This window comes from Somniosus microcephalus, chromosome 8 (assembly GCF_052327205.1).
Source record: "Somniosus microcephalus isolate GS21.2 chromosome 8, FLI_Smic_1.0, whole genome shotgun sequence".
NCBI lineage: Eukaryota > Metazoa > Chordata > Chondrichthyes > Squaliformes > Somniosidae > Somniosus > Somniosus microcephalus.
In genome coordinates, this window is record NC_140994.1 from 269,838,040 (window position 1) to 269,859,922 (window position 21,883).

At 49.6% G+C, this 21,883-nt stretch overlaps 1 protein-coding gene across 2 annotated transcripts in view; it reads left to right on the plus strand.

Annotated features, from left to right (window-relative positions):
* The window catches only part of cyfip2 (cytoplasmic FMR1 interacting protein 2), a 127,218-nt gene that overhangs the window by 14,624 nt on the left and 90,711 nt on the right, over positions 1-21,883 (plus strand). The window contains exons 1-3 of one of the 2 annotated variants that reach the window (XM_085996072.1): positions 9,207-9,359; positions 11,480-11,629; positions 12,724-12,813. In XM_085996072.1, coding sequence (XP_085852198.1) covers positions 11,513-11,629; positions 12,724-12,813 — 207 coding nt within the window. In that variant the 5' untranslated portion in view covers positions 9,207-9,359; positions 11,480-11,512. Of the gene's footprint in view, positions 1-9,206; positions 9,360-11,479; positions 11,630-12,723; positions 12,814-21,883 lie in introns of those variants that run through there. The other variant, XM_085996071.1, reaches the window with a different exon arrangement.

A 21,883-nucleotide genomic window follows, 5' to 3' on the forward strand; every position in this document is an offset into this window, starting at 1 on the left:
AGTTTGAGGTTTGTTTTCCTAAAATAGCATCTTATTTTTGTACATAATATACTGACCGATTCTCTGAACATTAACAGAGCTTGTAGCAAAACACAGCTCGCTGCAAATCAATGAGAACTCAAGGACTGATGGGCCCCCCTCTCTCCAGGGCTTGGTGAGTCAGTAAGTGGGCCCCCCCCCCCCGTCCCCAGGGCTCGGCGAGTGCGCCCCCCCGTCCCCAGGGCTCGGCGAGTGGGCCCCCTCTCCCCCGGGGCTCGGTGAGTGGATGCATCACCAACGTGATACTGAACCATTGGGGTCAGGAGAGTTTTGGGTTGATCGGCCAGTCTCCGCCGTCAGTTAGTCCCACCTGGGTGGTGCTGCCGATGTTACAATGGGCCTAGTGCCTGGGTTTCTGATCCTGATCTCTGTCCACCAACTCCAGCTGGGAAGCGCATGGGTGCGGACGTTGGAAAATTGGAGAGGTCGGGGGACAACGACCTGGGCCCCCAGAAAGGTCAGGGGCCACTGACCTTTTAATAATAATAATCAACTTTATTGTCATTGTTAGTGCACAAGTGCAGTACAACGAAATGTAGGCTTGCGGCTCCCGAGAGTGTACATTTAGATTAAGACATTTAAACATTCAACATTCATTTGGTTTATAATACATTAACATAAACATAACCATAATAAAGTGCATTGGCAGATGTGCAGGCTTTAGAGTTTATTTGTGGAGTTCAGTAGGATGACAGCCCTGGGAAAGAAGCTGTTCCTAAATCTGGTCGTTCGGGTGCGAATGCATCTGTAGCGTCTCCCAGATGGCAGGAGGGCGAACAGACTGTGGCTGGGGTGGGTAGGGTCTTTGATGATGGTCCGTGACCTCCGTAAACAGCGTTTCTGGTATATGTGCTCTATGGTCGGTAGCCGGGTGCCGGTAATGCGTTGGGCAGTTTTGACTACCCGCTGCAGGGCTTTCCAGTCATAGTAGCTACAGCTGCCATACCATACTGTGATACAGTTTGTCAGGATGCTCTCTATTGTGCAGCGGTAAAAGTTAGAGAGGATCAGGGGTGACAGGTTACATCCCTTCAGCCTCCTTAGGAAATATAGGCACTGCTGGGCCTTCTTCACCAGAGAGGAGGTATTGAGGGACCAGGAGAGGTTTTCCGTGATGTGGACTCCGAGGAACTTAAAGCTGTCCACCCTTTCCACCACAGCCCCATGGATGTGGATGGGGGTGTGACTTCCGCCTTTAGACTTCCTTAAGTCCACAATGACTTCTTTGGTTTTCTTGGTGTTAAGGGCCAGGTTGTTATCGGCGCACCACTTCACGAGATGCTGGACCTCCTCCCTGTAGGCTGACTCATCGTTGTTGGTGATCTGGCCTACTACCGTGGTATCATCCGCAAACTTGATGATGGTGTTGGAACCATGAACAGCCACACAGTCGTGGGTGAAGAGGGAGTAGAGGAGGGGGCTCAGCACACATCCTTGTGGGGCCCCCGTGTTCAGGGTCGGGGGGGGGCGGGGAGGTGTGGTTACCTAATTTGACAGACTGGGGTCTGTTTGTTAGGAAGTCCAGGGTCCAGTTGCAGAGGGAAGTGTTCAGGCACCACCAAAAGCAGATCATTTATCCCATTGCTTTTTTGTGTGGGATCTTACTGTGCACCGTTGCTTGCCCCGTTTATCTACATAACTCTTCAAAGGTAATTCATTGGCTGCGAAGAGTTTTGGGACGCCCTGAGGATATGATCAGGCGCTACATAAATGCAGGTTCGCCCTTTTACACACACAAACTACCACAGTGAAGCTAATGAGTGAGAGAAAACCCCCGAGAGGCATCACTGGTGTCTGTACTTTATTACAAAAAGGAATTGTTTGTCATAATTTAGAAAATAAGGCATCCAGCACTGCAAGAGTTAATGAGGCGGGACATTGTTCCTTTAGATAAAGTTACGGGATTGATATTTTTCCTGAGTCCATAATAGGGGAGAGTGTACATGGGCTGTGGGAGGAGATTAAATGGGTGGGTAGGGTCCATGATAGGGGAGAGTGTACATGGGCTATGGGAGGAGATTAAATGGGTGGGTAGGGTCCATGATAGGGGAGAGTGTACATGGGTTATGGGAGGAGATTAAATGGATGGGTACAGTCCATGATAGGGGAGAGTGTACATGGGCTGTGGGAGGAGATTAAATGGGTGGGTAGAGTCCATGATAGGGGAGAGTGTACATGGGCTGTGGGAGGAGGTGGGTCGAGTCCAGGGTAGGGGAGAGTGTACATGGGCTGTGGGAGGAGATTACATGGATGGGTAGAGTCCATGATAGGGGAGAGTGTACATGGGCTGTGGGAGGAGATTAAATGGGTGGGTAGAGTCCATGATAGGGGAGAGTGTACATGGGCTCTGGGAGGAGATTAAATGGGTGGGTAGAGTCTGTGATAGGGGAGAGTGTACATGGGCTGTGGGAGGAGATTAAATGGGTGGGGAGAGTGTACATGGGCTGTGGGAGGAGATTAAATGGATGGGTAGAGTCCATGATAGGGGAGAGTGTACATGGGCTGTGGAAGGAGATTAAATGGGTCGGTAGAGTCCATGATAGGGGAGAGTGTACATGGGCTGTGGGAGTGGATTAAATGGGTGGGTAGAATCCATGATAGGGGAGAGTGTACATGGGTGGTGGGAGGAGATTAAATGGGTGGGGAGAGTCCATGATAGGGGAGAGTGTACATGGGCTGTGGGAGGAGGTGGGTAGTGTCCAGGGTAGGGGAGAGTGTACATGGGCAGTGGGAGGAGATTAAATGGGTGGGGTAGAGTCCATGATAGGGGAGAGTGTCCATGAGCTGTGGGAGGAGATTAAATGGGTGGGTAGAGTCCATGATAGGGGAGAGTGTACATGGGCTGTGGGAGGAGATTAAATAGGTGGGGAGAGTGTACATGGGCTGTGGGAGGAGATTAAATGGGTGGGTAGAGTCCATGATAGGGGAGAGTGTACATGGGCAGTGGGAGGAGATTAAATGGGTGGGTAGAGTCCATGATAGGGGAGAGTGTACACGGGCTGTGGGAGGAGATTAAATGGATGGGTAGAGTCCATGATAGGGGAGAGTGTACATGGGCTGTGGAAGGAGATTAAATGGGTCGGTAGAGTCCATGATAGGGGAGAGTGTACATGGGCTGTGGGAGTGGATTAAATGGGTGGGTAGAATCCATGATAGGGGAGAGTGTACATGGGTGGTGGGAGGAGATTAAATGGGTGGGGAGAGTCCATGATAGGGGCGAGTGTACATGGGCTGTGGGAGGAGGTGGGTAGTGTCCAGGGTAGGGGAGAGTGTACATGGGCAGTGGGAGGAGATTAAATGGGTGGGGTAGAGTCCATGATAGGGGAGAGTGTCCATGAGCTGTGGGAGGAGATTAAATGGGTGGGTAGAGTCCATGATAGGGGAGAGTGTACATGGGCTGTGGGAGGAGATTAAATAGGTGGGGAGAGTGTACATGGGCTGTGGGAGGAGATTAAATGGGTGGGTAGAGTTCATGATAGGGGAGAGTGTACATGGGCAGTGGGAGGAGATTAAATGGGTGGGTAGAGTCCATGATAGGGGAGAGTGTACACGGGCTGTGGGAGGAGATTAAATGGATGGGTAGAGTCCATGATAGGGGAGAGTGTACATGGGCTGTGGGAGGAGATTGAATGGGTGGGTAGAGTCCATGATAGGGGAGAGTGTACATGGGCTGTGGGAGTGGATTAAATGGGTGGGGAGAGTCCATGATAGGGGAGAGTGTACATGGGCTGTGGGAGGAGGTGGGTAGAGTCCAGGGTAGGGTAGAGTGTACATGGGCAGTGGGAGGAGATTAAATGGGTGGGGAGAGTCCATGATAGGGTAGAGTGTACATGGACTGTGGGAGGAGATTAAATGGGTGGGTAGAGTCCATGATAGGGGAGAGTGTACATGGGCTGTGGGAGGAGATTAAATGGGTGGGTAGAGTCCATGATAGGGTCAATGTACACGGGCTGTGGGAGGAGATTAAATGGGTGGGTAGAGTCCATGATAGGGTCAATGTACACGGGCTGTGGGAGGAGATTAAATGGGTGGGTAGCGTCCATGATGGGGGAGATTGTACATGGGCTGTGGGAGGAGATTAAATGGGTGGGTAGAGTCCATGATAGGGGAGAGTGTCCATGGGCTGTGGGAGGAGGTGGGTAGATGGGCCCAGAAGCTTTATTTTTGATGTTTTGTTAAGGCCTCTTGTTTAGACCTTTTCTTGAACCGTGGAACGTGATATTCTCCCCGTTCAGTCATTGCGAACCACTTGGTTTGGGTCAAAGTTTAGCCCTGTCAATGAACTTGTCATGTTTGTGTATGTTGTAACCTCACCTGATTGGTCAGGCAGGTGGAAGTTGTGTCATTGGCTGGTTGCTGTGCGTGTGTTTGATGTTTATCTCTGCGATGAGACAGAAGTAAACATCAAAGCGTCTGACTGCACAGTTGCTGATCCAGTTCCCGAAGGTTTGTTTTAATCACAGACCCCAGGACATCCAGTCAGTGACGTGAGTAACGTCCCATCAGCATCGTTTTCGAAACCCGTCGCACTTCTGATTGTCTGACGGGCTCAGAGAATCTGCCGGACGGCAGCTATGGGGAATGGGAGAATGCCACACTGGGGCCGTCCCTCTGGTATCAGGGTGGTGTGCCTCGCCCTGTCATGTCCCTTGACACCGAGACGAACCACTTGAGACGGGAGCGTGTGTCATTCTGTAGTGTTGCCGCCCCTCTGCTTGATGAGCACAGAAGTTCCATAAAGTCTGTGAACTGGATCAGCTTTGGCCCTTCGTTCAGATTCCGCAGCCATTGGTCAGTGAAGTGAGGGCAGTCAGCGAGGTCCCAGGGCCATGGTCAAACCCTGGAGGAGATGAGGTAGGGGTGAGCCACAAGGCTGACCCCTCATGTCAGGACTTCACACAGCACCTTCCACCCCTTCGGGACGTCCCAAAGCGCTTTCCAGCCAATGAAGTACTTTGTGTTTGGCGTGTAGTCACTGTTGTAATGTAGGAAACGCGGCAGCCAATTTGTGCACAGCAAGATCCCACGAAAAGCAATGCGATAATGACCAGATAATCTGGGTGATGTTAGTTGAGGGATAAATATTGGTCCCAGGACGTCCGTGAGAACTCCCCTGCTCCTCTTCCAGTAGTCCACCTGAGAGAGCAGAAAGGGCCTCGCTTAAACATCTCATCAAAAAGACAACACCTCCGACAGTGCAGCACTCCCTCAGTACTACACCTCCGACAGTGCAGTGCTCCCTCAGTACTGCCCTCCGACAGTGCAGTGCTCCCTCAGTACTGCCCCTCCGACAGTGCTGCGCTTCCTCAGTACTGCCCCTCCGACAGTGCAGCGCTCCCTCAGTACTGCCCCTCCGACAGTGCAGTGCTCCCTCAGTACTGCCCTCCGACAGTGCAGTGCTCCCTCAGTACTGCCCTCCGACAGTGCTGCGCTCCTTCAGTACTGCCCTCCGACAGTGCGGCGCTCCCTCAGTACTGCCCCTCCGACAGTGCGGCGCTCCCTCAGTACTGCCCCTCCGACAGTGCGGCGCTCCCTCAGTACTGCCCCTCCGGCAGTGCGGCGCTCCCTCAGTACTGCCCCTCCGACAGTGCAGTGCTCCCTCAGTACTGCCCTCCGACAGTGCTGCGCTTCCTCAGTACTGCCCCTCCGACAGTGCAGCGCTCCCTCAGTACTGCCCCTCCGACAGTGCAGTGCTCCCTCAGTACTGCCCTCCGACAGTGCAGTGCTCCCTCAGTACTGCCCTCCGACAGTGCTGCGCTCCTTCAGTACTGCCCTCCGACAGTGCGGCGCTCCCTCAGTACTGCCCCTCCGACAGTGCGGCGCTCCCTCAGTACTGCCCCTCCGACAGTGCGGCGCTCCCTCAGTACTGCCCCTCCGGCAGTGCGGCGCTCCCTCAGTACTGCCCCTCCGACAGTGCAGTGCTCCCTCAGTACTGCCCTCCGACAGTGCAGTGCTCCCTCAGTACTGCCCTCCGACAGTGCAGTGCTCCCTCAGTACTGCCCCTCCGACAGTGCAGTGCTCCCTCAGTACTGCCCCTCCGACAGTGCGGCGCTCCCTCAGTACTGCCCCTCCGACAGTGCGGCGCTCCCTCAGTACTGCCCCTCCCACAGTGCGGCGCTCCCTCAGTACTGCCCCTCCCACAGTGCGGCGCTCCCTCAGTACTGCCCCTCCCACAGTGCGGCGCTCCCTCAGTACTGCCCCTCCCACAGTGCGGCGCTCCCTCAGTACTGCCCCTCCGACAGTGCGGCGCTCCCTCAGTACAGCCCCTTGACAGTGCCGCACTCCCTCAGCACTGCACTGAATTGTCAGCCAGGATTTTTGTGCTCAAGTCTCTGGCGTGGGACTTGAACCCACGACCTTCTGACTCGCAGGCGAGGGTGCTGCCCACTGAGTTCCTCAGGGCAGTGCCCTAGGCCCAACCATCTTCAGCTGCTTCATCAATTACCTTCCCTCCATCATAAGGTCAGAAATGGGGATGTTCGCTGATGACTGCACAGTGTTCAGTGTCATTCGCAACTCCTCAGATAATGAAGCAGTCCATGCCCACATGCAACAAGATCTGGATGACGTTCAGGTTTGGGCTGGTAAGTGGTAAGTAACATTCATGCCACACAAGTGCCAGGCAATGACTATTTCCAACAGGCGAGCATCTAACCACCGCCCCTTGACATTTAGCGGCATTACCATCGCCGAATCCCCCACCATCAACATCCTGGGGGTGACCATTGACCAGAAACTTAACTGGACCAGCCACATAAATACTGTGGCAGCAAGAGCAGGTCAGAGGCTGGGTATTCTGCGGCGAGTGTCTCACCTCCTGACTCCCCAAAGCCTTTCCACCATCTACAAGGCACAAGTCAGGAGTGTGATGGAATACTCTCCACTTGCCTGGATGAGTGCAGCTCCAACAACACTCAAGAAGCTCGACACCATCCAGGACAAAGCAGCCCGCTTGATTGGCACCCCATCCACCACCTTAAACATTCACTCCCTCCACCACCGGCGCACCGTGGCTGCAGTGTGTACCATCTACAAGATGCACTGCAGCAACTCACCAAGGCTTCTTCGGCAGCACCTCCCAAACCCGCGACCTCTTCCACCTAGAAGGACAAGAGCAGCGGGCGCATGGGAACACCACCACCTCCAAGTTCCCCTCCAAGTCACACACCATCCTGACTTAGAATTATATCACCGATCCTTCATCGTCACTGGGTCAAAATCCTGGAACTCCCTCCCTAACAGCGCTGTGGGAGCACCTTCACCACACGGACTGCAGCGGTTCAAGAAGGCGGCTCACCACCACCTTCTCAAGGGCAATTAGGGATGGGCAATAAATGCCGGCCTTGCCAGCGACGCCCACATCCCGAGAATGACAAGAAAAGTCATGGTTCCCTGAAATGTGAGGAAAGATTGGAGAATTTTGGATACTTCAGTTTTAGCAAGAGGTGAATGAGCGGTGATCTATAGAGGGATATGGAAAAGGTCAATCTGGAAAATGACTTCAGGTTATGACAAGGAACTGGGACAAGGTGAGAGATGCAATTTGGTGGAAAGCAACTTAAGATCTATCTTACAGTAACAACAACTTGTATTTCTGTAGCGCCTTTAACATAGTAAAACATCCCAAGGCCTTTCACAGGCGTGTAAAACATCCCAAGGCCTTTCACAGGCGTGTAAAACATCCCAAGGTCTTTCACAGGCGTGTAAAACATCCCAAGGCCTTTCACAGGCGTGTAAAACATCCCAAGGCCTTTCACAGGCGTGTAATCGGACAAGAATTGGGACCGAGCCAAAGAAAGAGGCACTGGGACAGGTGACGAAAAGGTTGGACAAAGAGTTAGGTTTTAAGGCGAGAGAGGCGGAGAGGTTTAGGGAGGGATTTCCAGAGCTCAGGGCCCAGGCAGCTGAAGGCACGGCCGCCAATGGTGGAGCGATTAAAATCGGGGATGCTCAAGAGGCCAGGATTAAAGTAATTAATAAGTTCTTCAAACAAAGAGTCGGGATCCTGTAGGGCAATGAATACAAGAGTAAAGATGTCTTACTGCAATTATATAGGGCCCTGGTGAGACCACACCTGGAGTATTGGGTACAGTTTTGGTCTCCTTACCTAAGGAAGGATATACTTGCCATAGAGGGAGTGCAACAAAGGTTCACCAGACTGGTTCCTTGGATGGAGGGATTGCCCTATGAGGAGAGATTGAGTAGACTAGGCCTATATTCTCTCGAGTTTAGAAGAATGAGAGGTGATCTCATTGAAACGTACAAGATTCTGAGAGGGCTTAACAGGGTAGATGCAGGGAGGATGTTTCCCCTGGCTGGGGAGTCTAGAACCAGGGGTCACAGTCTCAGAATAAGGGGTCGGCCATTGAGGACTGAGATGAGGAGGAATTTCTTCACTCAGAGGGTGGTGAATCTTTGGAATTCTCTGCCCCAGAGGGCTGTGGAGGCTCAGTCGTTGAGTATATTCAAGACAGAGATCGATAGATTTTTGGATATTAAGGGAATCAAGGGATATGGGGATCGGGCAGGAAAGTGGAGATGAGGTCGATGATCAGCCACGATCTTATTGAATGGCGGAGCAGGCTCGAGGGGCCAAATGGCCGACTCCTGCTCCTAATTCTTAATGTTCTTATGTAATAACCCTGGAGCTGATTAAGAGGCATTGGCAGACTGTGCCCGGGAAGCTGTGTAGGATTTTCCTGGATGAATGAGGCTAGGATGAGCCCGATTTACTTTCTAAGTGAGCACCTCGGCCCACGTGTGACTGGGCAGTGTGATTTCCCAATCTCCAGCTGTCTGTTACCCGTGCCCAAGTTCTTGATTTGAGCTGTTGCTGTAGATTACAGGACTGCGGGCTTCCTCCTGTGAATCGAAGTGTTCCGCCCATCTGTTTTTTTTGTTGTGTGTGTGTGTTCAGTTGAGACACCTGCAGAGCGTCGGGCTTGGAGCCTCTCTAATAGTAAGTTGCTCCTTTATCTGTAGTTCTTGGTTTCAAGTTTATTTCTGACTAGAGTTTATGCATGGAAGGGTATCGCTGTCCTTCCAACGGCAGTGAAGACATGTGTCTCAACCCTGCCATTTCTACACCTATCTCTGCTCACCGCACTTTGCATTTCAAGGCGGTATCTGCTCGGCAGGAAATGGGTTTCCTGTTCTTATTCCTGTTCTGCATTTCTCGCAGCTCTCTGTGAAGATCAGAGAGTGAGTTCAGATCTTGTTCAAATCTCTTCCTTTACTCTCCTCAAGAAAATCGAATGTTGCCGTCGTGGGGAAGATTTCCAAAAGCAAACAGTTGATTGCGGCCGGAGCAAAAATGAAACGTAAATTTATTGCTGACTTTAATTGGGAAGCTGCACCGAAAGGCTGAGGCCCACGGGGCAGGGGCGCCCGCGTGGTCTAGAAAGAAGTAAGGGCGAAGATGAGGTAAAACGGGGGGCGTAGCGATTGGGTGAGGTCAAGCCTTGCAGATGCAGGAGGCAATGCGAGGAGTTGCAGTGTTTGATGCTCTGGGGAGAGAATGAGTTCGAGGAGGAAATGGGTCTCCAGTTCGACACACTGAGGAGGTCATTTGCGATTTTAGATTTACTTGTAAATAAAGTTGGGCACTGCCTGTTGGTGAAGCCACGTGGGACCCGATGTCTGACGGTCAGTGAAACCCTCATAGTGTAGATCCATTTAAGGGGAAGCTGGATAAACACATGAGGGAGAAAGGAATCGAAGGATATGGTGATGGGGTGAGATGAAGAGGGGCGGGAGGAGGCTGGTGTGGAGCATAAACACCGGCACGGAGCAGTGGGGCCGAATGGCCTGTTTCTGTGCTGTAAATACTGAGTAATTCTGTGAAACCTCACGGGGTGGCCGGCTGATGGGTGGGTGACCCTGGGGTTTACAGCACTCGGTACAAAGAGATAGTAGTGTTCAATTTATGAGGGGTTTTGATAGAGTAGATGGGGAGAAATTGCCTGCTGGAAATGATGGATTGTGTAAAGTACATTTGCCGTACATGTGAGGAGCTCATGGACGTCTTTGTCTCTAAGATTGAGACCATCCGTTCAGCTCCCTCTGCCGCTTCCCTCCCTTCCCCTAGCCCACCAGGCCAAACCTCTCTGCAGCTTGCCCCCATCCGTAGCCCTGAACTCGCATCTTGCTCTCGTTTCTCTCCTATGTCCCCCCATGCCCTCTCCTTGCTCATCTTGTCCATGAGACCCACTTCCTGCTCCCTTGACCCTATTCCCACCAAACCGCTGACCACCCAACTTCCTTTTCTGGCTCCCATGTTAGCTGACATTGTTAACGGTTCTCTCCTCAGGTACTGTCCCCCTCTCCCTCAAATCTGCCGTCATCACCCCTCTCCTCAAAAAACCAACCCTCGATCCCTCCGTCCTTGCAAACTACTGCCCCATCTCCAACCTCCCATTCCTCTCCAAAGTCCTTGAACGTGTTGTCACCTCCCAAATCCATGCCCATCTTTCCCGCAACTCCATGTTTGAATCCCTCCAATCAGGTTTCTGCCCCTGCCACAGTACCGAAACGGCTTTCATCAAAGTCACAAATGACATCCTTTGTGACTGTGACAAAGGTAAACTATCCCTCCTCGTCCTTCTTGACTTGTCTGCAGCCTTTGACACGGTTGACCACTCCATCTTCCTCCAACGCCTCTCCACCGTCGTCCAGCTGGGTGGGACTGCACTCGCCTGGTTCCATTCTTATCTATCTAATCGTAGCCAGAGAATCACCTGCAACGGTTTCTCTTCCCGCTCCTGCATCGTTACCTCTGGTGTTCCCCCAAGGATCTGTCCTTGGCCCTCTCCTATTTCTCATTTACATGCTGCCCCTTGGTGACATCATCCGAAAACACAGCGTCAGTTTTCACATGTACGCTGACGACACCCAGCTCTACCTCACCATCACTTCTCTCGACCCCTCCACGGTCTCTAAATTGTCAGACTGCTTGTCTGACATCCAGTTCTGGGTGAGCTGCGATTTATTCCAATTAAATATCGGGAAGCTCAAAGCCATTGTCTTCAGCCCCGACATAAAGTCAGTATGTTCACCCCCGATCCCTTCAGCGGAGGCCATGGAAGGCTTCGAGCACAAACCACTTCAATGCAGGGTATAACCGGGCGAAGGGGGGAAGACGGGCATCGCATCCGAATCTGCCTCTTTCCCACTGTACAGGTTGGGTTAAAATTTCCCCCTCACCGTCTAGATACTTCAACAATGAGGGTCCGACTGAGTGAGGTACTGGGAAGAGTTGGGGGATGTGGGGCTGAACCTTCAGGAGAGGGGAGAGAGAGAGAGAGAAATCTTTAGTGAATTTTTTAATAGTTCTAACACCAGTTTTGCCTGTTCCCGATTGTCTCTGCTGGGGACCTGTCCCATTCTGTGACTGTTGCACTAATTCCAAATTATATTCCTTGATTTTTCTTTTTCCCTCCAGATTAATCTTGTCGGGTTTTGATTGGACACAGCCATGACGACGCACGTCACACTGGAGGATGCTCTTTCCAACGTGGACCTGTTGGAGGAGTTACCCCTCCCTGACCAGCAGCCATGTATCGAACCGCCTCCCTCCTCCATCATGTACCAGGTACGTTCCGGCTCCCGACATTCCAAGACCCTGCGCTAACATTAACTGTGACAAATGGATGCCCAATCTACTCTCCAATTTACCATTTCCAGTAAATTAGCAATCAATAAAGCAGACAGAATGTTGATCTCCACTGCCAAGTTGTTAGAGTATCAGTCTGAGGCAGTTGTTCTGACACAATGCTGAAAGAAAGACTTGCATTTCTATAGCGCCTTTCATGACCACCGGATGTCCCAAAGCGCTTTACAGCCAATGAAATACTTTTTGAAGTGTAGCCACTGTTGTAATGTGGGAACCGCAGCAGCCAATTTGCGCACAGCAAGCTCCCACAATCAGCAATGTGATAATGAGCAGATCATCTGTTTTTAGTGATGTTGATTGAGGGATAAATATTGGCCAGGACACCAGGGTTAACTCCCTGCCCCTGGGATCTTTTACGTCCACCTGAGAGAGCAGATGGGGGGCCTTGGTTTAATGTCTCATCTGAAAAACGGCACCTCCGACAGTGCGGCGCTCCCTCGGCACTGCCCCTCCGACAGTGCGGCGCTCCCTCGCCACTGACCCTCCGACAGTGCGGCGCTCCCTCGCCACTGACCCTCCGACAGTGCGGCGCTCCCTCGCCACTGACCCTCCGACAGTGCGGCGCTCCCTCGCCACTGACCCTCCGACAGTGCGGCGCTCCCTCGCCACTGACCCTCCGACAGTGCGGCGCTCCCTCGCCACTGACCCTCCGACAGTGCGGCGCTCCCTCGCCACTGCACTGGGAGTGTCAGCCTTGATTTTGTGCTCAAGTCTCTGGAGTGGGATTTGAACCCACGACCTTCTGACTCAGAGGCGAGGGTGCTGCCCACTGAGCCACGGCTGACAATGTTCTGGTCAGGCTGCTGACACTAAAGGGTATAGAGAGTAACTGGGGCCGGGACCCCGACCCATCTATTGCAGACAAAGCGTGTGATTGTTGGGGATCTGTTCCCGATGGAAGTTGGCGGAGTCTCGTAGCGCGCGGGTTATGTCGCGTGTTCCCACCGTACACCACGGACCGAGTCTGCTTCACATCTTTGTCAATAACCTCCGCCGTTGTCCTTCGTCCTCAGGCTAACTTCGACACCAACTTTGAGGACAGGAACGCGTTTGTTACCGGGATCGCCAGGTACATCGAGCAGGCCACCGTACACTCCAGCATGGTGGGTACCTCAGTGCCAGATGAACCAGCTCCGCCTCTCTTATTAATGCATGAGACTTGCAAACTGGGCTGGGTGGCAGATGAAATGGGATGGGGAGGCACTAACGTTACGCCATCCCAGCACACCAGCACGGTGTCTGGATTATGACATCAGAGGCCACAGGGAGGGGGGAACTAAAGACAATCACCATCACTAAGGAAAAAGTACTTGGTAAAATAATGGGACTAAAAGACGACAAGTCCCCTGGACCAGATGGCCTGCATCCCAGGGTCTTAAAAGAAGTGGCTGCAGAGATAGTGGATGCATTGGTTGCAATATACCAAAATTCCCTGGACTCTGGAGAGGTCCCAGCGGATTGGAAAACCGCTAATGTAACACCCCTATTTAAGAAAGGAGGGAGACAGAAAGCAGGAAACTATAGACCAGTTAGCCTAACATCTGTCGTTGGGAAAATGCTGGAGTCCTTCATTTAAGGAAGCAGTAGCAGGGCATTTGGAAAATCATAATTCAGTCAAGCAGAGTCAGCATGGTTTTATGAAAGGGAAATCATGTTTAACAAATTTGCTAGAGTTCTTTGAGGATGTAATGAACAGGGTGGGCAAAGGTGAGCCAGTGGATGTGGTGTATTTGGATTTCCAGAAGGCATTCGATAAGGTGCCACATAAAAGGTTACTGCATAAGATAAGAGCTCATGGGGTTGGGGGTAATATATTAGCATGGATAGAGAATTGGCTAACTAACAGAAAACAGAGAGTCGGGATAAATGGGTCATTTTCCGGTTGGCAAACGGTAACTGGTGGAGTGCCACAGGGATCGGTGCTGGGGCCTCAAATATTTACAATCTATATTAATGACTTGGATGAAGGGACCGAGTGTAATGTAGCCAAATTTGCGGATGATACAAAGATGGGTGGGAAAGCAAGTTGTGCAGAGGACTCAAAGAATCTGCAAAGGGATATAGACAAGCTAAGTGAGTGGGCAAACATTTGGCAGATGGAGCATAATGTGGGAAAGTGCGAAGTTATCCACTATGGCAGGAATATAAAAAAGCAAACTATTATTTAAATGGAGAGATTACAAAATGCTACAGTTCAGAGGGACCTGGGGGTCCTTGTGCATAAAACACAAAAAGTTAGCATGCAGGTACAGCAAGTAATCAAAAAGGCAAATGGAATGTTGGCCTTTATTTCAAGGGGGTTGGAGTATAAAAGTAGGGAAGTCCTGCTACAACTGTACAGGGTATTGGTGAGACCACACCTGGAGTACTGCGTACAGTTTTGGTCTCCTTATTTAAGGAATTGGAGGCAGTTCAGAGATGATTCACTAGGTTAATTCCAGAGATGAGGGGGTTGACTTATGAAGAAAGGTTGAGCAGGCTGGGCCTATACTCAGTGGAATTTAGAAGAATGAGAGGTGATCTTATTGAAACATATAAGATACTGAGGGGGCTCGACAAGGTAGATGCAGAGAGGATGTTTCCTCGTGGAGAAATCTAGAACTCGGGGGCACAGTTTTAGAATAAAGGGTCGCTCTTTTAGAACTGAGATGAGGAGGAATTTCTTCTCTCAGAGGGTCGTAAATCTGTGGAATTCTCTGCCCCAGAGAGCTGTGGAGGCTGGGTCATTAAATACATTTAAAGTGGAGATAGACACATTTTAGCAAGATAGGGGGGTCAAGGGTTATGGGGAGCGGGCAGGGAAGTGGCTTTGAGCCCAAGATCAGCCATGATCTTATTGAATGGCGGAGCAGGCTCGAGGGGCCAAGTGGCCTATTCCTGCTCCTATTCCTTATGTTCTTATGACCTTCCTGGAGTTACTCTATTTACAACTGGGTAGCCTGCAGCTCACTCTACACACAGGGCACAGGATGCTGATCTGGGGTAAGCTGGAGTCCAGCAGCGCAGACCCCTGCCTCCGTTCAGCATTTTCATAAGTGTTCTTTGTTAAAGAATAGTAGTAAGCCCAAGGATTGGGAGAGCTTTAGAAACCAGCAGAGGTTGACCAAAACATTGATTCAAAAAAGGAGAAAATGGAATATGAGAGTAAATTAGCAAGAAATATAAGAACAGATTGTAAGAGCTTCTACAGGTATGTAAAAAGGAAGAGAGTAGCAAAACCAAACATTGGTCCCTTAGAGGCTGAGACGAGAGAAATCATATTGGGGAACAAGGAAATGGCAGTGACCTTAAATAAATATTTTGTATGTCTTCACAGTAGAAGACACAAAATGTGTACCAAAAATAGTGGGGAACCAAGAGGCTAATGAGAGTGAGGAACTAAACATAATTAATATCAGTGGAGAAAAAGTACTTCAGAAACAAATGGGACTAAAAGCCAACAAATCCCCTGGACCTGATGGCCTACATCCTAGGGTCCTAAAACAGGTGGCTGCAGAGATAGTGGATACATTGGTTGCGATCTTCCAAAATTCCATAGATTCTGGAATGGTCCCAATGGATTGGAAGGTAGCTAATGTAACCCTGCTATTCAAGAAAGGAGGGAGAGAGAAAACAAGGAACTCCAGGCCAGTTAGCCTGACATCAGTCGTCGGGAAGATGCTGGAATCCATTGTTAAGGAAGTGGTATCAGGGCACTTAGAAAATCATAACATGATTAGGCAGAGTCAACATGGTTTTAGGAAAGGGAAATCGTGTTTGACAAATTTATTAGAGTTTTTTGAGGATGTAACTAGCAGGGTAGATAAAGGGGAACCAGTGGATGTAGTATATTTGGATTATATTTCGATAAGGTGCCACATAAAAGGTTGTTACACAAGATAAGGGCTCATGGGGTTGGAGGTAAAGTATTAGCATGGTTAACGGACAGAAAGCAGAGAGTTGGGATAAACGGGTCTTTTTCAGGTTGGCAGGCTGTAACTAGTGGGGTGCCACAAGGATCAGTGTTGGGGCCTCAGCTATTTACAATCTATATTAATGACCTAGATGAAGGGGCCGAGTGTAATGTATCCAAGTTTGCTGACGATACAAAGCTAGGTGGGACAGTAAGCTGTGAGGAGAACACAGAGTCTGCAAAGGGATATAGATAGACTGAGTGAGTGGGCAGTAAGGTGGCAGATGGAGTATAATGGAGGGAAATGTGAGGTTATTCACTTTGGTAGGAAGAATAGAAAAACAGAATATTTTTTGAATAGTGAGAAACTATTAAATGTTGGTGTTCAGAGAGATTTGGGTGTCCTCGTACAGGAAACAGAGTTAGCATGCAGGTACAGCAAGCAATTAGGAAGGCAAATGCCATGTTGGCCTTTATTGCAAGGAGGTTGCAGTATAAGAGTGAGGAAGTCTTACTACAATTGTACAGGGCCTTGGTGAGACCACACCTGGAGTACTGGGCACAGTTTTGGTCTCCTTATCTAAGGAAGGATATACTTGCCTTGGAGGCGGTGCAACGAAGGTTCACTAGGTTGATTCCTGGGATGAGAGGGTTGTCCTATGAGGAGAGATTGTGTAAAATGGGCCGATACTCTCTGGAGTTTAGAAGAATGAGAGGTGATCTCATTGAAACATACAAGATTCTGAAGGGGATTGACAGGGTTGATGCTGAGAGGATGTTTCCCCCTGGCTGGAGAGTCTAGAACGAGGGGGCATAGTCTCAGGATAAGGAGTCGGCCATTTAAGACTGAGATGAGGAGGAATTTCTTCACTCGGAGGGCTATGAATCTTTGGAATTCTCTACCCCAGAGGGCTGAGAATGCTCAGTCGTTGAGTATATTCAAGGCGGAGATCGATAGATTTTTGGACTCTCGGAGAATCGAGTGATATGGGGATCGGGCAGGAAAGTGGAGTTGAGGTCGAAGATCAGCCATGATCTTATTGAATGGCGGAGCAGGCTCGAGGGGCCGAATGGCCGACTCCTGCTCCTAATTCTTATGTTCTTGTGACTTACTCTCGACCATTTTGAAGAATGGTCAATTAGGGTCTTTGCATCCATTTAGCATTTTTTTATGGGGGTCTTTGCTAAAATATATTTTTCCCCATGGAGATCTGAATCAGCAGCAACATTGAATGTGATATTTGAACCTTTTCTGGTTACACAGTATTTACAGCACAGAAACAGGCCATTCCGCCCAACAGGTCCGTGCCGGTGTTTATGCTCCACTCGAACTTCATCCCACCCCATCAGCATATCCTTCTATTCCTTTCTCCCTCATGTGTTTATCCAGCTTCCCCTTAAATGAATCTGTGATATTTGCCTGTGGTAGCGAGTTCCACATTCTCACCACTCTCTGGGTAAAGAAGTTTCTTCTGAATTCCCTATTGGATTTATTAGTGACTATCTTATATTTATGGCCCCTAGCTCTGGTCTCCCCCCACAAGTGGAAACATCTTCACTCCCTCTACCCTATCAAACCCTTTCATAATCTTAAAGACCTCTATCAGGTCACCCCTCAGCCCTCTCTTTCCAAGTGAAAAGAGCCCCAGCCTGGTCAGTCTTTCCTGATGGTTATAACCTCTCAATTCTGCTATCATCCTTGTGAATCTTTTCTGCACCTTCTCCAGTGCCTCGATGTCCTTTCTATAATCTGGAGCCCAGAGTTGGGTTCTGCCGGGGAGTGGGTCAGTGACCATTGTTTGGTCAAATGTCCAAGCAGGGGGTGGACACCACGATGGTTCCTGTAAGAGGTGTCTAGGTTTTAGACATTTTCTTGGGAGGTGTAATTTTCAACAACTTTCAGATAATCCCCATGGCTGTGACTGAATTCCGAGCCCTGCGCTGCCCGGCAAACCCAACCAGGCGGTTAGTCCCTGACCGTCACCGGCAAACCCAACCCCTGACCATCACTGGCAAACCCAACCCCACAGTTAGTCCCTGGCCGTCACCAGCAAACCTAATTCCTGGCCGTCACCGGCAAACCCAAGCCAGCCATCAATCCCTGACCATCACCGGCAAACCCAACCCCGCGGTTAGTCCCTGGCCGTCACCGGCAAACCCAACCCAGCCATCAATCCCTGACCATCACCGACAAACCCAACACTGCCATCAATCCCTGCCCATCACCGACAAACCCAACACTGCCATCAATCCCTGCCCGTCACCGGCAAACCCAACACTGCCGTCAGACCCTGACCATCACCGGCAACCTCAACCCTGCTGTCAGTCCCTGGCCATCACCGGCAAACCCAACCCTGCCGTCAATCCCTGGCCAACACCGGCAAATCCAACCCTGCCATCAGTCCCAGGCCGTCACCGGCAAACCCAACCCTGCGGTTAGTCTCTGCCCGTCCCCGACAAACCCAACCCAGCCGTCAGACTCTGCCCGTCACCGGCAAACCCAACCTAGCCGTCAATCCCTGGCCATCACTGGCAAACCCAACACTGTGGTACAAGCCGGACGGGCTGCACCTCAACAGAGCCGGGACCAATATCCTCGCGGGAGGGTTTGCTAGTGCTGTTGGGGAGGGTTTAAACTAGCTTGGCAGGGGGATGGGAGCCTAAGTATAGAGTCAATAGGGAGGGAAGAAAAACTGGAATTGGAAAACAAAAATGTAGAAAGTAAATTGGAAGGACAGAGGAATCAAGGGCCAGATAGTAGTCAACAAGGAGGTTTGCCTGTACTAAATGGTATATACTTCAATGCAAGGAGTATAGCGAACAAGGCAGATGAGCTGAGGGCACAGGTAGATACTTGGGACTATGATATTATAGCTATTACAGAGACGTGGCTGAAAGAGGGGCAGGTATGGCAGCTCAACATTCCTGGTCACAGGATTTTCAGACAGGATAGAGAGGGAGGTAAAAAGGGAGGGGAGTCGCGGTATTGATTGAAGAAACTATTACAGCTGTGAGGAGGGATGATATGTTGGAGGGATCATCAAACGAGGCCATATGGGTCGAATTGAAAAACAAACAAGGGCGATCATACTGCTGGGAGTGTACTACAGACCCCCAAACAGTGAAAGGGAGATAGAAGAACAAATATGTAGACAAATTTCTGAGAAGTGCAAAAACTATAGGGCAGTAATAGTAGGGGATTTCAACTACCCCAGTATTAACTGGGATAAGATTAGTGTGAAGGTATAGAGGGTGCGGAATTCCTAAAATGCATCCAGGAGAACTTTTTTAGCCAGTATGTAGCAAGCCCAACAAGGGAGGGGGCGGTTCTGGACTTAGTTTTAGGGAATGAAGCTGGGCAGGTAGAAGGCGCATCAGTGGGTGAGCATTTTGGTGCTAGTGGCCATAATTCTGTTAGATTTAAGGTAGTTGTGGAAAAGGACAAGGATAGACCAGGAATAAAAATTCTAAATTGGGGAAAAGCAAATTTTGCTACGCTCAGAGGGGATTTAGCCATAGTGGACTGGAAACAGCTACTTGAAGGGAAATCAGTGTCAGAGCAGTGGGAAGCATTCAAGGAGGAGATCCGGAGGGTTCAGAACAAATATGTGCCCTTAAAGAAAAAAGGTGGGATTAACAAATCTAGAGCCCCCTGGATGTCTAGGGACATACAGGGTAGGATAAAGAAAAAAAGGGAGGCGTATGACAGATACCGAGGGCTAAATACTGCAGAATCTTTAGAGGAGTACAGAAAGTGCAGGGGTGCAATTAAAAAGGATATTAGGAAAGCAAAGAGAGAGCATGAAAAATTCTTGGCAAGTAAAAATCAAGGAAACCCCAAAGATGTTTTATAACTATATTAAGAGTAAGAGGATAACTAAAGAAAGGGGAGGGCCTATTCGAGATCATGAGGGTAATCTGTGTGTGGAGGCGGGAGATGTCAGCAGGGTTCTGAATGAATACTTTGCGTCTGTTTTCACAAAGGAGAGGGGTGAAGCAGACATTGCTATCAGCGGGGGAGGAGTGTGAAATATTAGATGAAATAAACATAGTGAGAGAGGAAGTATTAAGGGGTTTAGCAGCTTTAAAAGTGGATAAATCCCCAGGCCCGGATGAAATGTATCCCAGGCTGTTAAGTGAAGCAAAAGAGGAAATAGCAGAGGCCCTGACCATCATTTTCCAATCCTCTCTGGCTTCAGGTGTGGTGCTGGAGGACTGGAGGACTGCTGATGTGGTACCCTTGTTTAAAAAGGGAGAAAAGGATAGACCGAGTAATTACAGGCCAGTCAGCCTCACCTCGGTGGTAGGAAAATTATTGGAAAGAATTCTGAAGGACAGGATAAATCTTCATTTAGAAAGACACGGATTAATCAAGGATAGTAAGCACGGATTTGTTAAGGGAAGGTCGTGTCTGACAAATTTGATTGAATTTTTTGAGGAGGTAACAAGGAGGGTAGATGAGGGTAGTGCATTTGATGTAGTGTATATGGACTTTAGCAAGGCTTTTGATAAGGTTCCACATGGCAGACTGGTCACGAAGTTAAAAGCCCATGGGATCCAGGGCAAAGTGTCAAGTTGGATTCAAAACTGGCTCGGAGGCAGGAAGCAGAGGTTGATGGGTGTTTTTGTGACTGGAAAGCTGTTTCCAGTGGGGTTCCGCAGGGCTCAGTACTAGGTCCCTTGCTTTTTGTGGTATATATCAATGATCTAGACTTGAATATAGGGGGTATGGTTAAGAAGTTGGCAGATGATACTAAAATCGGCTGTGTGGTTGATACTGAAGAAGGAAGCTGTAGACTGCAGGAAGATATCAATAAATTGGTCAGGTGGGCAGAACAGTGGCAAATGGAATTCAATCCAGAGAAGTGTGAGGTAATGCATTTGGGGAGGGCTAACAAGGAAAGGGCATACACATTAAATGGTATGACACTGAGTAGTGTAGGGGAACAAAGGGACCTTGGAGTGCATGTCCACAGATCCCTGAAGGTAGCAGGCCAGGTAGATAAGGTGGTTAAGAAGACATACGGAATGCTTGCCTTTATTAGCCGTGGCATAGAATACAAGAGCAGGGAGGTTATGCTTCAACTGTATAAAACACTAGTTAGGCCTCAGCTAGAGTACTGCGTGCAGTTCTGGTCACCACGTGACAGTAACGATGTGATTGCACTAGAGAGGGTACAGAGGAGATTTACAAGGATGTTGCTGGGAGTAGAGAATCTTAGCTATGAGGATGTGATGAAATAACTCTGTGTTCTGGATTGTCTGTTGTTGTACTTGTTAATGTCTGGAATGTTTTACAGGTGTAACCACTAATGTTCCTCCCTAGCTCCGCCTTTATGGATCCTCCTGATTGGTGTGAGTCTTATTTATAAGAGCTGGGTTTTACTCATAAGTAGGGTTGCAAAATTCTGGGAATTTTTAAAAGAGGAAACTTTCCATGGGAATTTTCAGGAATTTATGGGAATTTTGGGAATTTATGGGAATTTTGAGTTTTTTTGCGCACACTGATGGTTTTTGTCTCTGACCCTTATATTATCTTTGTCGTCAAAATAGACATACTGTTCCATACAAATAGAAACAGGCTTTCAAAACTTTATTTAGGTTATAATTTTGAACTTTATTGAACCCCCACAAAAAAGACTCATCTAAAATAAAATAAAAAGAGCGTCAGCTTATTTAGCCTGTAATTTGTCCTTGTTTTGTCCCTTTGAGTCTTCTACTCATGAGTCTTCTGAGTCTTCTACTCCTGATTGCTCCTCCTGATTCTCTGACTCTGGCTCTGACGTGTCCATTTCCTCCTCTGTGTCAGTGTCTAGCTGTGTGGTGGACACTTCTGTATCTGGCTCAATAAGTTGTAGGTTCGCCCGGATAGCCACCAGTTTCTCCACTCTCTTGTTAGTCAGCCTGTTGCGCACCTTTGTATGCGTATTCCCAAAAAGTGACCAGTTTCGCTCAGAGGCCGCTGATGAAGGTGGGATTTGGAGTATCACCGATGCAATAGGTGACAGGGCCTCAGATGCACAAAGTCCCTTCCACCAGGTATGTGCACTGATATGCTTGCATGATTCCCATATCCCATCCCCATTCCAAAGACCTTGCTTGGTAGAGAACTTTGCCAGACTTCCCAGAACTTTGCCCACATCCAGATTGAGATGGTGTGAGAGGGTAGAAATCACACTGTAAGCGCTGTTGATCTGTTCTCCAGAAAGTATTGGTCTCCCAACATGCTTTGGGTCCAGCATGTATGCTGCAGCATGAATCGGCTTGACACAAAATTCTTG